At 30.9% G+C, this 16509-nt stretch overlaps 3 protein-coding genes across 7 annotated transcripts in view; 2 read left to right on the top strand and 1 right to left on the bottom strand.

The window, feature by feature from the left end:
• LOC126919871 (trace amine-associated receptor 9) overlaps positions 1–8636 on the top strand; it is a 117908-nt gene extending 109272 nt beyond the window's left edge. For all 5 annotated transcript variants that reach the window (XM_050729524.1, XM_050729526.1, XM_050729525.1 and 2 more), the window contains 2 exons: positions 299–427; positions 3686–8636. In XM_050729524.1, the coding sequence (XP_050585481.1) occupies positions 299–426 (128 nt within the window). In that variant the 3' untranslated portion in view covers position 427; positions 3686–8636. The remainder of the gene's footprint in view (positions 1–298; positions 428–3685) is intronic.
• LOC126919656 (putative protein TPRXL) lies at positions 2557–3228 on the top strand. The gene has a single exon (XM_050729138.1). The coding sequence runs from the start codon at positions 2557–2559 to the stop codon at positions 3226–3228; it is 672 nt and encodes a 223-aa protein (XP_050585095.1).
• A 709-nt stretch (positions 8637–9345) lies between the features above and the next one.
• LOC126919856 (leishmanolysin-like peptidase) overlaps positions 9346–16509 on the bottom strand; it is a 207395-nt gene continuing 200231 nt past the window's right edge. Inside the window, exons 10-15 of the mRNA XM_050729494.1 lie at positions 16169–16362; positions 15815–15947; positions 15527–15686; positions 15081–15247; positions 14727–14846; positions 9346–14375 (exon numbers count right to left, since the gene is read on the bottom strand). Coding sequence (XP_050585451.1) covers positions 14220–14375; positions 14727–14846; positions 15081–15247; positions 15527–15686; positions 15815–15947; positions 16169–16362 — 930 coding nt within the window. The 3' untranslated portion in view covers positions 9346–14219. The remainder of the gene's footprint in view (positions 14376–14726; positions 14847–15080; positions 15248–15526; positions 15687–15814; positions 15948–16168; positions 16363–16509) is intronic.

A 16509-nucleotide genomic window follows, 5' to 3' on the forward strand; every position in this document is an offset into this window, starting at 1 on the left:
ACGTCTTTGTCCGAGTGGAAATGCCTATTACCGTTCCATATCTGAAATAACAATCTAACATAATATAAATCTGTAATAATAATAAAAACAATAACGTAAATCAACTTTTACAATGCTTCAGAACGGAACACTATACGTATATTCATGTACAATAATCTGACGTAATCGATTGCGGAAGAACGTAAAATTTCTCTTAATTTAGGAAGCAGAATTACATTGTTCTATTGGTCAAAAGATATGTAAGTTGTGTAATAGTATTATAATTTATTACATGTTATTTCGATACGTTGGTTTGCAGGTTTAGAGCGTTGCTCAATAGACCGATTTTCAATGGCTCGGTGTTCCTCTTCGTCATTAGCCAATACACCGCCACCACTTCCTTGGGAGACTGGACATGTCCTACATAATGACGCTACGCCTACGTGAGGTATGCGCATGGTATTTAATATACACGCATCTTCTCATATAGTGCACACGACTACAATCTACAACAAGGACAATAAACTTGTTGTAATATAATAATAAAACATAGGAGGTAGCAAGAAGATGAAGTTATCAAATGACGTAGTATGAAGTCAGACCAATTCAAAATACAAAGATTCATTTAACTTCGAGTCTCCAGACGATTTCGAGATTCTGTTAACGATCCTACTTACTACTGAAATGTAGAATATCGAATTAACGTTAATGTGTTCGTACAAATGGTGGTACCAACTGGTTATAGTTTAAGGGTTCCGTTGAATTTCGATCCTCAAGTTGTGGAAATTCTATATTTATGTATTGAGGTGATGGGCGTGATAGGTGCAGAAGAATCACTCGCATATATTTAACAATGAATATTTATTAACATATATTCTATGTGTACACTTATGCGTAGAACTCGCGATTACTATTATCGGTTCGCGGTTATAAATTCAAACTCAACGCGATACGTTTCGATGTGCGATTCAAGTTGGATGATGATTGTCCGAGATGTCGAGAAACTCGGATTAGTTATTACTGCCAACTACCAACGAACAATTCGGACCGGCGTCTAACGACTGACTTTCCTTCCTTCTGACTATGATTGAGTGTGTTTAAGGATACGAAATCATCGGATCATTGAGGAAAGCGTTGGTTTGGAAAGTGAAGGAAATGGACGTTGCTGTTAATTGGTTAAATTTTGAGTTGGTGCACCATTAGACAGACTTTCGATAAACCTAAGGCCCTACCATAAATTGAATTTTATTAGCTTGCAGGAACCTTTAATCCTGAACCTCGCCGGAACATTTTCCAATGAAAAACTTTCACCGGACATGACCTTCTTCACGCTTTCAGAGTCGAGACGAGAACGAGAAGGTCAAAACTCCTTTTGAGCCTCCGCGCAATATTTTTAAGGGTCGATTGTTTCGTGGGAAGACATTAAAATGGTTTTGCTCTCTTTGTATTATGTTTCTGATGTTTTGGAAACAGAAGAGCAACAACGTGAACGTCCGAAAGTTCATGGTCCTTCGAGCCGGATCACATGCCAGTGAAAAGTGCACTTACCAGTGACCAACAGCGAAAGTATATCACTCCATCGAAGTCAGTTAGGACGTTAGGAGCGTCACTTTCGAAGAGATATAACCCGTTGATTGAGGCACGCTACCAGGCAGCGTCCCACCGTAGCTGGACAATCATCGGCAACAATTTCCAATAACTTCATGTGGTAACTTAATGGGTCTTAGAGGAAGGACAAGTAATGATGTTTTGGTTCAACAAGTAATATTCAATACAACGAACTGATTACAATATTGTCGTACGTCTTATTATCATACTCGGCTCTTAACTTCCCGATTCATACTCTCCGGCTTCTGCGATCACTCTCTCTGACTTTTCAACTCACACTCTACGATTTCCCAACTAACTAATACCCCCTGGGCTAGCATCCCTTTGTCTTTTCTTAGCCCCACCACGCATGTGTTCTGCGAAGGCCCGTGGCCAGGGTCACGTAGGCCTTTTCTATGAAACTATTCACTTGAAGGACTGACGACACATTGATGGACCCGACGACGCCTCGGCTCTCGCGACATTGTTTATGGTTTGACCGATATCTTAGGCCTTTTGTCCACGATACTACATTCATTTTCACAACAAAACGTGTCACCTTCGAGAATAACCTTCCTCGTGAAGCACGCGTCAACAACATTCAGCTGCACAGTGACAAGCGACAACTCGCAGTCGGAATCACTCTTCATTGGGAATCACCGATCGTATATCACAAGTCTCACCTTCGTTAACGAAGTATCTTCATCACAAATCATGCTGACCACGTCAAAAGTTAACAGCATACGACGAAAACGCGATAAACTGTTCGAAAGCACCCTAAAGGTATTAAGGGAAGGCATTGACAAATATGAACAGTCCAACATGCAAGAGATTGGATATTTGAAATCATATGAAGCTCAACTTGAGGATGGGTGGAGACGATTTCAATTATTCCAAAACGAGTTATATGAACTCGATGAAGATGACATCGCACAGGAACCAGAAGCATTCAAAACTTAACTTTCCCTGGCCACTAGAATAAGGGAGCTCATGGAGGCCAAGCGATCCTCTACTCCGTCGACCCCCAAGTGCAGCAGTAACCCGTCTAATTATTTCCAAGGAAGTGACAACAATTTAAATAAAACCAGCAACGCTATTCAAACTCCGCCGACGGAGAATATCGCATCGACTCGAACGCCGATCCCGTCGCATGACATGCAGAGTTCATCGCATGATACCCACAACGTGTCACCTACACGCGATCTGACAACCACGTTCGCAGCGTCAGCATCGCAACAATCTGGTTTAACGCCACCAAACGCCTTAAATCAGACAATCGCTCAAGATCCTCTGAACCGGAAGAAGGATAAAACCTCGCCAGGCGACAAGCCGTCGCAGTCATGGATCGCTACGAATCCATTACAGGATGTGCAATGCCCTGTAATTGTAATTCATAACGTAGAGAGTAACGGGTTAAGTCCCGTCAGTAACTCTGAAGCCAATCTAAAGTCGAAACCCACGGTAGACTCTCCAGAATCCACAACAATCAAACGTTCCAAGAGCAGCTTTTCCTCGACCAGCACTTCGACGGTTAATAACCTGTCCTGCACTACGTCATCTGTTCCACCTAACATGATTATCACATCGGAGAATCTTTCTCCTGGACAGGAAGTGAAGACACCACCTACACCATCGCCGAGAATGGGCCACACCGACGGCTGACCCTAAACAAAATAATTTACTCGTTGCTTTCACTGTAGCATTCAAGGTGGATCACTCAATTGATCTCGGTGGTTTTCAAAACACCACATCGGATCTCAACACTTGTCCACGGAGTCCTTCTCCCTGGATTCAACTTTGGCTCCAACATCACCGGCACATTCCCCAATGAAAAACCTTCACCGGACATGACCTCCTTCACGCTTTCAGAGTCGAGACGAGAACGAGAAGGTCGAAAGGAGGCGCAATACTTTGAAGGGTCGATTGTTTCGTGGGAAGACATTCAATACAAAGAAAGCAAAACCACTTTAATGTCATATGCAGCATGGAAAAATGTTCTATTATATCAGTTTGCCTCTGTAACAATTCACTCTGTTACTCGCTATACGCTAAAATTATTCCTATTAGAATGTTGCATCTCAATAAAGTGATACGATTAATTAGAATTTTATATTTGCAGTTAGGGATGCCGCCACGCAGACGGAGGACATAGGATCTCCAACGCATGCTAGTTAGTATAGCGTGGCGGCAGAATGGCACCCCGTGATTCACTACGCTGGAATTGAACAGTCATCCCATCGCCAGTATTGCCGAAATAACTCGTCTTCGTCGATAATGGAATATTCGTTGCAGGAAGAAAGGTTACGGCACGAATACTTTGCGCAAATCCGACATAATCGCCGATATTATGTGGAAAATACGCGCTTCAAAAGCGTGCCGGATTTGATTCGAGACCTCGAATCCAGTTGACGTATTTATCTGAAATACTAAACACGTTATCGAATATAGGCATAACGTACGATAAATAACGATACAGAATTGATGTTCGTCGATGAACACAGTACGATTTCCTACTAATCAAAGATTTAAGACTTTTTATTATAGATTAACGATATTTAACCGAAAGATTCAAGGCGTACTGTCTTGGAAGTTAAGAATACGATTTTTCATAATTTGAATTAAAATGTAAGTACATGTCTGTAGTATTAAAATATAAAATATAATAATAAACTTAAGCGAATTATATAAAATTATCATATAGTTTCAATGCTTCTCTATGATTTCAGAGTAAAAGCAAAAGATTCCTTGGTATCACTAACAATTAGTGTTCATTAATTAGTGTATTATTAATGATTGTCTGTTATACGGTATCGTTTCAATTTAAAGGCATTTCGCTGAAATATATGCCTGTAATTTTTTGCCGAAATACCATATATTTATAATAACCGCACAAATTATAGGTATAAAATAGTGTTTAAGAAGTTGCAATAATTGCTATGTTTAATTTACCTATTGTAATGTTTCTCTTCTTTTTTAAACTATACTGTTATGATAATTGAATAAAGGAATTGTTTTAGAAAAGTTTATCAAATATGGAGCAACTTAAATGGGATATTTATATAGATAGGTATGCATAGGCTTATATTAATTTGATTGATATTTACCATATTTGTCAAGTTTGTTTATTGTTATATAGGTCCAAATACTGGATCACGTGCAACATTTCTTTAGAAATATTAAAATTTAACTTTTCCAGGAGTACTAACAGTATTCTATTGTACTACACATTATATTATATATTTTAAATCTGGTACAATAATACAGATATATTTTCTCCATATATTGTCGTGGTTATTAAAATCATTATAGTTATTGTTGTCGTTACTGTTGTTACTATTACTATGCATCGTGCGGCAATAAATTGTAATCTTCTGACCATTTGTGAATAGAGTGTGTTTTCAACGCATAGAAGTAGCCATTCGTGTGAGCAAAATTTGACTATATAAAAGACAAAAAAGTGATAAGAATTAAATAAAGAAAATGGCAGATACGAATACTTTACAATTGTTATATCATTTACAAAATAGACGATTCAGGGACTGTAATATAAGCTTGAGAAATTGTTATTAATAAACGTCTCTTCACAAAACAAAATTCCTAGATCATAAACATAACCGTATGATGTTGGATAGAAACATAATAGTATCTCTGTGTACGTCAATATTATATCCAGCAACGCAACGCTGTATACTGTATAAGTATTTTATAAGCAAATGAAGAGTGATAAGAAGAAACTATCATAAAATTGCAAAATTGCACATAGACACAGTTTAGTGTTTGGTTGACAGATACGCTATAATTGAATAAAGAAGATCGATGTAATGTAGTTTTGTTTTTAGTTTTAATTATTGTATAAATTTATATGAAACAAATGGGGAAATCTTATTGACCGGACATCTTGTACATTTTGCATTATTTTTAATTTCTAGTACAAAAGTTTATTTTTATCTGAATATTATATTAAACAATTAATAGATAAACTTACTGAAGATATTCACTTGGACTTCAGATTAACTTGGAAATTTACTATAATATTTCCTGTAGGTATTTATAAAAGTAACTATAAATACTTGTTGTTGTAACACAAGTTGTACACGTAGTAAAGTAGAAATTGTACCATGTTGTACAATATTACACTAATTATATACATTTTTAACAAACCTTTTTTCAACTTTAAATTCATTTGCAACATGATATTTGTAGATTATATATACATAAATGTCAATATATGTACATGTATACATGTACGCTATTTATGCAATGTATTCCGAATGCGTTATGATAGTGCAAAATTTAATACATCGTACGATGGTCAGCTTTTTCGTTAAGTTTCTAAGCTGTTTGTGAGTGTTAGTATTTTTATACTAAACATAACACTTGTTTAATGCTTATAATGTAACACTTTTATATAAGCTTCGTTCACATAAACCAGATTGATCCAGTTATTTGAATTTATGTTTGAATTTATAAAAGTCAAGTTATAATGTGAAGTTACTTTGTTTTGTTTGTTTGCTCAAATTACTGAAATTACAATTGGTACTCCTTTCAAAAAGAGCAACTTGCAACTTAAAGTACTCAAGGAACTTGTTCTCAAAACTTGAGGGGATGATTTAGTGAAGTGACTTGAAGTGATTTTAAATTAATAAAATAACAAATTTGTAGTAACGTATCTGAAATTACTAAGTTATAAATAAATTGAATTCCAATAACTTGGCTAATCTACACGAGGCTTTAGATCGATATTATATCTCATTATTTATTTCTTCATTTCAGTATGTACCATACAACGCATTTGTTTATAAATTTTATTAGGTACCGCGTGGATGCAACATTACTCTCTTTTTATTCGTTAAAAAATTAACGCTAACTGCTTGATTTTACGTACAATACAAATGGAGAACGTAACAACTACAGCATTTAATTGGGAATATTTTACAGAACAAAATATTGCAAGAAAAATAACCGTACGATGTACATTAATCTTCCAATATGCTACGATACATCAACGTATGTAAGGTTGAATTGGTGTTGTTAATGTTGAGATATGATAAGAGCGAAACACTGCCTGTTGGCTTGCCAACAACGTGAAAGCTCCTGTATACCGATGAAATGAAACATTTGACGTTGCCTCGAGCACAAACAGCTCCTTATCAAATAGGGCACAAATCATTTTTGTATCGAATAAGCGAACGCGTATCAATTTTAAGTACTCAGAATTTAGTGTAGGAACGATTAGTGAAACGCTAAAATGCCAGTTAGATAAAACATTTCTAATAGCGAGAATAATGATTTTTTAGTCATCGATTTACTAAAATGATTGCCTTAACCGAAGGAATTTTTTGTGTATTGGTAACAGAGATACATTACATTGTAACCGGGAAAGAAATTTAATTACATTTCTTAGATTTTTTATTTCGGCTTTAGAACTTTTTAAATTCGATGAAAACATAATTTGTGATACTCTTAATTTATTCTAATAAAACATATTGTAGTATTTTCAATTTAAAACCAGATTTCTTATTTTAGCTTTCATTAAATTATTGCATTTTGTACTCTCTTATTTTATTTATTATGGTACTATTTATTATCATCTAAATATTAATTATTTATTCATTCATATACATATTTATAATAACATATTATTATTATTATTATTATATCAAAAATATTGGCACTACGTTAAAGTAACGTTTTATCTATAAATTGTTATGCAATTGGAATATAATAGCTATGACTTCCTCGATATAAATTGATGAGATTGTCAAGTGAACGCATGCGATTGTTGACTAACATGTACGAATACATGTGCGTAACTTGTACAAATATAATTATATATGCTATGATTTTTCTTATAATAATAAGAAGAAAATTTCTAATAGTTATATAATAACAAAGAAAAAGTGATTGCAAGCCGATAAATACTTTCATTGTCAGTATTATATGATATACACTGCACTATTGTTCACGAGTTTTATGACGTTGAATCATGCGAGAAGTGAAAAAAATAATATTTCAGTATTATATTATTATATATTATAATAATACACAAAAATAAATGAAAAATGACAAGAAACAGTAAAATAGATTGTTGATATATAATATAATTCTTGGAATATGTATAAAGATAAATAAATTATCATTAACTGCACTCATCGTTCTTTATTTATTGATAGTATTTTATTTCGTGTTTTATAAAATTTCAGAAATCCACTTTGTTTTTATTTAATACTTAAATAACATTGCCTTATCCTGAAATCTTTCATAACAATAATGTCTACCCGTTTGATAATTTTATTAAAAATTTTCTAAACGTGTATGTAATTAAACTTATGGATAATAGTGCAAGTATATAACAGATACATTATCGACTATTATAATAATATATTATATATATTATATATATATTATTATATATATTGCCGGAATAACATTGATTAGAATTAATAAATTCAATGGAACTAGATTAATTTTGACGAAGGATAAAATGGTCGACCGACAAATATTAGCTGCTAAATTATTTTCGCTTTAATATCACAAAGAGATATTGTTCAAACGCCTATTAACACTTATTTCGTATTGTGTGATAAATATTAACGTCCCGTAATTATAATATTTCATTAGATACTCACGAAACATACTCATGTACTGAAGAGTAAAGGAATATTTTTTCCAACATTATATTAAATTATGTGTGATTTTCAACAAGTTTCAACGTATGGGTTGAAGGAGACTGTTTTCAGTACGATTACAGATTGTACGAATTATACAATATATATAGAAAGTATTTCAACATCTACTTTTTATTGCAATGTCGTAACTTGAAGCGAATATTGGTACTTTTAAACATAGATGATAATTCTTTTTTTTTATTTCATATAATTAAATATTTCATTAGCTGTAAATATGGAAGTATATTGTTTAATTGTTTAAAATATACGAAATTCCACGATATATAAGTAGTAGAAAGACTCAAAACATTTATAAAATCGATACATTAAATTGATGTATATAAATGAACGAATGAATAGTAGATACTCTGCTTCTGTTCATAAAGTTTCATAAAGTCTAAATGGATATTTCATATTTTCCCTGGGAAACAATTTTGTTATATGTGGATATAACAAATTTCTGGATTTTCATAATTATTATACTATTATCAATAGATACATTGTATGTGAATATTTAATATTGGGTACAAAATATTAAATATTTTTTGGTGATTGATTGAAATTAATTTATTCGTAAGATCACAGATAAACAAATATTTATTCAACTACCAAGCTTCACTTTTCTTAATTATTTCGTCAAAGTATGTACTAATATTTGCATTGTACGCATAACTTATAACAAAAATTGATGATGTATAAATACTTTTTATATTCACTGTATATATATATTCATGAGAAATATGTATTTGTCAATAAACAATCAATTAGTATGTTATGTCGATGAGTCGAGTTGTACATACATTTATAATATCATAAAATATATACATACATATATATATATAGGATAATAAGAAAATTATGTATAAGGAGTTTATGAATTCTAATAAGTATTTGCATGATGCAATTAAGAAAACAGTAAACATCTGATTGTATTATTTGACACCTTTTTCCTTAATTAATATCCAGATTGTTAAGCAAATATGCAAGCAAATATGTTATGACTTTTTTGGCTTTTACGTAACGTTTAAGAAATATAAAGTAATTCAACATCGAGTTACTTGGCATTGTTATTAATGTTGTTTAAAGGATAGTAATTATTTAGAATGCAAGCTTTTCTTGATATGATTTTTATTTAAATAATAGTACAAATTTTCACGCATAGATCCATTATGATTTGGTTGACTGACTTTTTAAAACTGTTCATTTAACTTTTCATGACTCGTATTTAACGAAATTGAAAAGTATGAAGAACTTATAAAGAAATACATATTGATGTTTTTCAGAATTTATGATCTAAGCATGTTTTCACTAAAACGATAAACAAATAATAATATATCATTAATAGAACTACATTACATAATTTTTTAGTGATGATTCGATAGGATATTATACTCTATGATGGAATAATATTCCAAGATAAAAATAGTATAAAATACACAGTAGAAAAGTACAAATAGAAGGGACATTTGTAATCCATGTAACGCATTGAACGAATAAACTCACATATTGGTTCACATTTGAGATCGGATTTAATTAATTAGTTTTAAAATATTCGTGTCATGTTAAAATTTTTTATGAACGAATTTCTTATAAGTCCCTTTTTTGTAATTAAATTACAATTCGATTTGATGATATACAAACAGTAAGAATCCTTATATAACAATAATATAGGAAACAATATTGAATCCCAATAAACATACACGTTATTTCCTTATAATCATGGCACACTTACATAATGATAGGCTTAAATCAATGAAATTATATTATAGTACATTCGATGCAACATGTAAAATAATACATAAATTTTATAACGTAAATTTGAAAAGGAAGACACTTTAAAAAAGAGACATAGGACAGACTAAAATATAAATCAATTTTCTGAATAATATTGTCTTTTGCTTCTATTATAAAGGTACATTTTCTACGCGTCTCACCGTACATACAATGTCACGTGCTTTGATTTCTACTGCTGCTTAGAATCCTTTATGACATAATTCGTTTACCCTTTCTCATTATCTTCTACGTTATCATAATTTCTATCGTAGCTTCTTACTTGACCGTAAACTTTCGTTTTGTGCGAAATATCTTTCTTTTCTCTTCCCTGTCTTCTAAATAGACATGTATTTCACACAGAAGGTAAGAACGTTTTCGTAATCTGAAAATAGAGTGGCGCATTTACAATTAAAGCGGTTGATCTAAGAGGATAAATGTGATAAGCCTATCTTTGCAGATTTCCTCCCCAAAATAATAAAATAATTGATAGAATTGATATCATCCAATGATACTTTGTACAAAATTAATAACATTTACAACATTACAACAATCGATATGTCCTTTCAGGAGGATAAACAAAATAAAAATTTAATTCAAGAATCAGATTTAAAAATGTCCTTCGTAACTCAAACTGTTACTTTATTTTACACGTACAAATGAAATGGTTTTATTATTTTAAGATTGCTATTGTACTAAAAAGACAAGAAACTAAAAAAGATGTAACTTATACATATATCACGTTCTTCCCCTGTACTTTTCTTTTGTCGCATACAACAATCTACTTTTATATTAGATAATCAGATAAAGATTTTACAGCGGTATTTCTAACTTTTAATAAATTTTATGGTACATATATCTTATAGGTCCTGTGAACGCTCTCACACGCAGTATATGCTTTCACATTCTTTCATAATAATTGTTAATTGGGCCTTGTAATGTTATTAAAACATATTTAGTCTCGTTCTGCATTATTTATATAATATTCCGCACTTAACATTCATTATGTTAGAAAAGCGTAAATTTATTATTCAGTCGTTAAGTGTCGTCATTATACACCGAACAACGGTACTATTTTACTTAACACACAATATCTTTTAATTTAATTCTTTCATAGCGATATTTTATTTGATAGCTTTAAGGATGCAATTTTTAATAACAGAAAGAGCTCTATCCTTTCTTGCCTTTCATTAAAAACGATGAACATTTTTGTACATTTTCTCTCAATTAATTAGCTACAATCGATTCATTAATAACAATATTTATTTGCGAAAGTTAACTAAATGATCATATCTGAGATCATTTTTGTTCAAAGAATTTTGCTAGAGATAAAGAAATAGTAAAAATTCTTTTTCAATTTGAAAATAAATTTATTCTACAGAATACATATACAGAATACGTTTTTTTCAAATTGAACATCGATATGAAAGAATTAATATGATGATCTTAAAAATTGGGCAAAAAGTAATAAGCTAAATAATTTCACAATTATGTTACAAATTATTAAATACATCAAATGGAATTTTATTACATTAATTTCTGAAATTATCGTTACTTGCTTTGGAATGTATAGGAAAACAATTACTAAGTTTCACCACATTAATACTGCCACAATTGCAGCTCCGAGAAAAATAATTTGATAGATAAGTACACTTTGCATAATCTCTTCTGTAAACTGTGAGAGCTTTTAACGTGATGAAGCAATATGATTTTATATCTACAAGTATATCAACTTTCTAAGTCTTTTGTAATTAATTATTTAATAATTTACATGTTATTAATTGTTCTGAACTTGAAATCTTTTGCAGTGGAATGTTAAAATTTCTTTGTAACGTGTACAAAATGTTCATGTTTCATGCATAGATATAATATAAAGAAACAATTCGCATAATTGTTTTCTTGTGAATATATATTCTTTCATGTTCATAAAAATTCTTCTGTTTTCTTATTTATTAAATACGTAGTCGTAAAATATTTACAGCTTACTCTCTAGCGCTTATTTCTTAGAAATGTCATTTACGTTTATTGATATTTTTATAAACGCACAGCTCTTTCAGAACAACCTACCGCGAGATGTTCCTATTTCTTGCTGAATTCTTCCAATACCTTTCCTATACTTAAGGATATGATATTTATTATAATCTAACTATAAAAACAAAACTCGTATCATCTCTCTTCAATTGTACGAAAATTAAATTCGTTTTTCAGAGTCGCCCAATTCTTTAGGTATTGTAAAAGCGATAAAACGAATTCAAATGCAGAAATAGAAAATAAACAACAAATATACAGATATGTATGTATAATACTAATTATCAAATTTGAAATTTATATTAGAAGTTTGATGTTAAACAACGTATCTTTGCTTTGTAATAACACTTTGTAATAACATGTCTAAGCTTTGTAATAACAGTTAAATGTTTTTATAATTTGTAACTGAAATTATTTCCGAGGTAACAATAAGAAATTATAGCAAGGAGTTTATCGTTTAACCCCTATTCACTTTTTGATGTAAAATGTACTACAATTGCATGGTTTTTACATTAAAAATGGTTAAATAAGAGAGTAAAAAATATTCCGTGATGAATTTTATATTATAGCATTAATTAATACTACAAAGTACATAAAATATATAAATGTATCAAAACTTAGGTATTTTAAGAAATACAACTGTGTATGTATATTACAAGCTTTTAGAAATGATTGAATGTTACCATACAATAACAGTCATTTTATCTCATAAAAAAATTGATTAAAATTCAATTTATGTAACTCTGCATCCATAAAAAAGACTATGGTCGCTATATTATACTTGTACTTCTAAATTAACAATAAAATATAATTCTTGTGAGTACATAAAAGATGAATAAGGGTTACCAAGATATTTTACACATATTACTAAATAATAACATAACTAAAGCTGTTATATAAATGAAAACAGGTAGTATATTGGCACTTATACAGATATTTTGATACTTTCAGATGTAATCATTCGTCTCTATTTAGTACTAACTGACATTGAATGACTGTTATTAACAATTCATAAAAGAAGAAAAATTCCTAGATACTACACAGTACATTCAATGTGAAAAACCGTGATGTTCGTAGAAAAAGATGATAACAAAATGGGCGGCATAATTATCGTAAGTAATTATATATATATAGGATGATCCATTTTTATCTCTATGTAATTTTATCTCAGAATGTATGTTAAATCGAAAGCAATTTTGTAAACTTTAAGATCTTAAAGTATTTCTATTATCAGTTTTTTCAATAAAGAAAAAGAACAACGTGATAAAATACATTTAATTATATGAACATTTTTAGAAGTCAAAAGTAATTAATTATTCCAAAACTCTAATAAATTCAGAGCCTAATATATGCAACTACACTGTGTCTAAAATACAGTAGGTCATAGTTGGAGGTATTTAATTTTCCTTGATATTATGTGACTCAAAAGAAACATTGTACTTTATGAAAGCAAAAGTAACATTATACATTTCCATACTTTTGTACTTAATGAATAAACATATAAATTTTATATTCTTAAACTCCTACGAAGAGTAAATGAGAACAATAAGATTAAATGTTGAAAGGAGTTGGTTGATATCATATAAAATTGAAGTAATGTTCTTGAATGATCATCTTATTTGTAGAGTTACATCTATCTTATACTCTCACTTCCTTGTATTGTTGCTTTTCATGTTAAAAAATATAGGTTTTGTTAACTCTTGAAATCCTTCATTTCCTTGCAATTCAACATATTTTCTGGGATAAACAGACACATCAAAAATAGATCAACCTTTATATATTTATTACTATTGGCACTTAAAAAAATGCCTTGTCAAAATTTATCACTGTAATTATAAATACGTTTGCCATAAATGTAAAATACGAAATACCATGAACATTAACCGTACGCGCGTGTCGAACCTCTAAATTCGTACTTCTATATATTTTTATACGTCCAGAAATATAAAAATTATCGAGGAAATATTTCTTTTTACAATAAACTATTAAAATAGAATTGTCACCTCGGTTGATATTCGTATTATGAAACTATTACTTGGTTCCAAACATACTTCTATGTCGTTAAGCAAACACTTCGCATTCCGTAATTAAGAAGCGCTTTTTACACGACATTCTGATAGTACGTTATTATAATTCCTCGGTCTAGTTCTAATATTGATAAAACTATTACCTAGATCAGATGACACATCATCTAAAAACAAAGAAGTAAATTGAAACAACAAATGTTGCGAAATTTGTAAGTGTCCCTGCGGACGCACAATACAAACTGTCTCTGTGATAATACGTCGCAGGTGGATGTTCATCTCCTGGCTTACAGTATTCGTGTTTTTCTTTTAGTTCCGCCTGTAAAAAAGAGACACATGAGGTATATACATATATTTAGTATCTCTTTTAGTTGTAGGAAAGAATTGCTATACTTAAGGGATTAAGTATAATTGTTAAGGACGGTAACTGGGATGGTAAATTTTACTATACCAGGAATAATTGGAACCAGGAATATTTTTATTAGACATTTCCCATTTAGAATGGGAAACCTCCCATTTAGAACCTCAAATCACTTTATAAAATTTCGTTTGTTCGTAGAACATCTTGCATAAGTAAATTAAAAAAAGAATTATTTTCGCTAATTTGTAAAATATATTTTGAGTTTAGGTGTGTAATATATATTTCATCTGGCATAACATTCCTTCTTACCTGACAGATATCTTTACATGGAGGACAAATCAGAGCTCCTTTATGAAGCCAACCATTTTGTATTATTCTGATAGTTATTTCTTGTCCAGCATGATAACACGTGTATGTGTAATTTGCGACCTGTACAATAAAATATGTTGAAGAGGATATAATTTATCGATCTTATATTATTAAATATTGTTACGAATATTTAACAGCCACGGTATAAAAAGTTAAAGCCAAATGTATCGCGACAGAAAATTCGAAAGACCATCGATCTTTATGGTAGCTTATGATGAAAACGACGTTGACCGCGGCTGGCGAATGTTAATAACAATATATAACATAAAATAAAAGTAGGTTTATGTCACTCACCATTATATGTAATCTACCAGCTTCACATTTATACTGATAACATCCGGAACCCCAATGCTGCCATTGCCGAGCTTGTTTGCAAGCCCTTTCTTCCCACATTTGGTTTGTGTGATCGAAGCATCTTGAATGTGGGCCATACTTTTCCAGAGCAAAGTTTTTATCTGGATCTATTCAGAATTAATTCAATTAATAAAATTAGTATATTCTATTATATACTACACCATTTATGTATACTATTTATGAATACTATTTATTCAACGTTACGTTATGAAAATTAACAACACGCAGAACGTTTTAAAGCGATAGCTTCTACTTTAATCTTAAACTTGAATATTTACGTAATTCGTTAAAATTTGTATTAATTCCAAAAACAACTTTAACAAAAGCTGATGTTTTCTATATTATAACAGAATAGAACTTCCATTATCATTTGCGATACAACTTACGAGGATTATTCTCTTCGTAGAGACAATGAGAGCCTCTAACTACTATATTTCGAGCTCTCCATGTGAACTCCTGAATGTACGGACAATAATCTGCCAGAGATACTGAACCACCATAATATTGTTCCTCTCCAGCTGGTACGTGCGGGATAGAGTCAAAGTTCTAAGAAACAAAAGATCGATACAATGCTATCTTTTATCCGTAAAAATATACTCCGTAGTTAGAGTAATATTTTATTTAAAAAAGAAAAATTTTGCAAAAAGGACGATTAAACGTAAGCAATTTCATACCTGGTACTTTTTAGGCAGAGGCAATGGATATTTAATTAGATTACACAATGCCACCGAACTTCGGTCATCGGTACATTCGGTTTGCAACGGATCCTGTTTTACTTTATTACAAAAGGGATGAATAGACTTCCCTCTAAAAAACAATAATCTGTTACATCAAAAATATTTAGTGTCTGATCATGTAAATACCTATAGAATAATTTTTTTTTATTTTTACATAGCATACAGTTTGTGTTTATTGTATTCAATGTTTAATTATATTCATGAACCATTAAATGGTCTATAATATTTCTAGGTGGAATTATTTCATTAATTGTGAAGACGTATAATTAAACGTAACGTAAAGATACATACGATAGTCGCGAAGATTTCGAAGATATCCATTCCTTGCACGACTTCATCGAAAAATCGCAGCCAAGATTTTTCCCCCAACCCAGTTCTTGAGCCATTGAGTAATTTGCACTGTACCATCCAGTGTCTTCCATAAGAGCGAGGGTTATTCTCGAATAAACGGGATTTTGCGTATGTGTTCCTGTCATTGCTTCGTTCTGAAATGATAGAAAAAGTATTATAAACCGATATAAATTCGATCTTTTGTAAAAAAATTAAATTCCAGCATTATATAAATCAAATATAATTAGTCAGATGATTCCTTTAATAGTGCTTTAACGTTACAAAAAAAAAAAAAATATTAT

Source organism: Bombus affinis, chromosome 8, assembly GCF_024516045.1.
Source record: "Bombus affinis isolate iyBomAffi1 chromosome 8, iyBomAffi1.2, whole genome shotgun sequence".
In the NCBI taxonomy this organism is placed as follows: Eukaryota; Metazoa; Arthropoda; class Insecta; order Hymenoptera; family Apidae; genus Bombus; species Bombus affinis.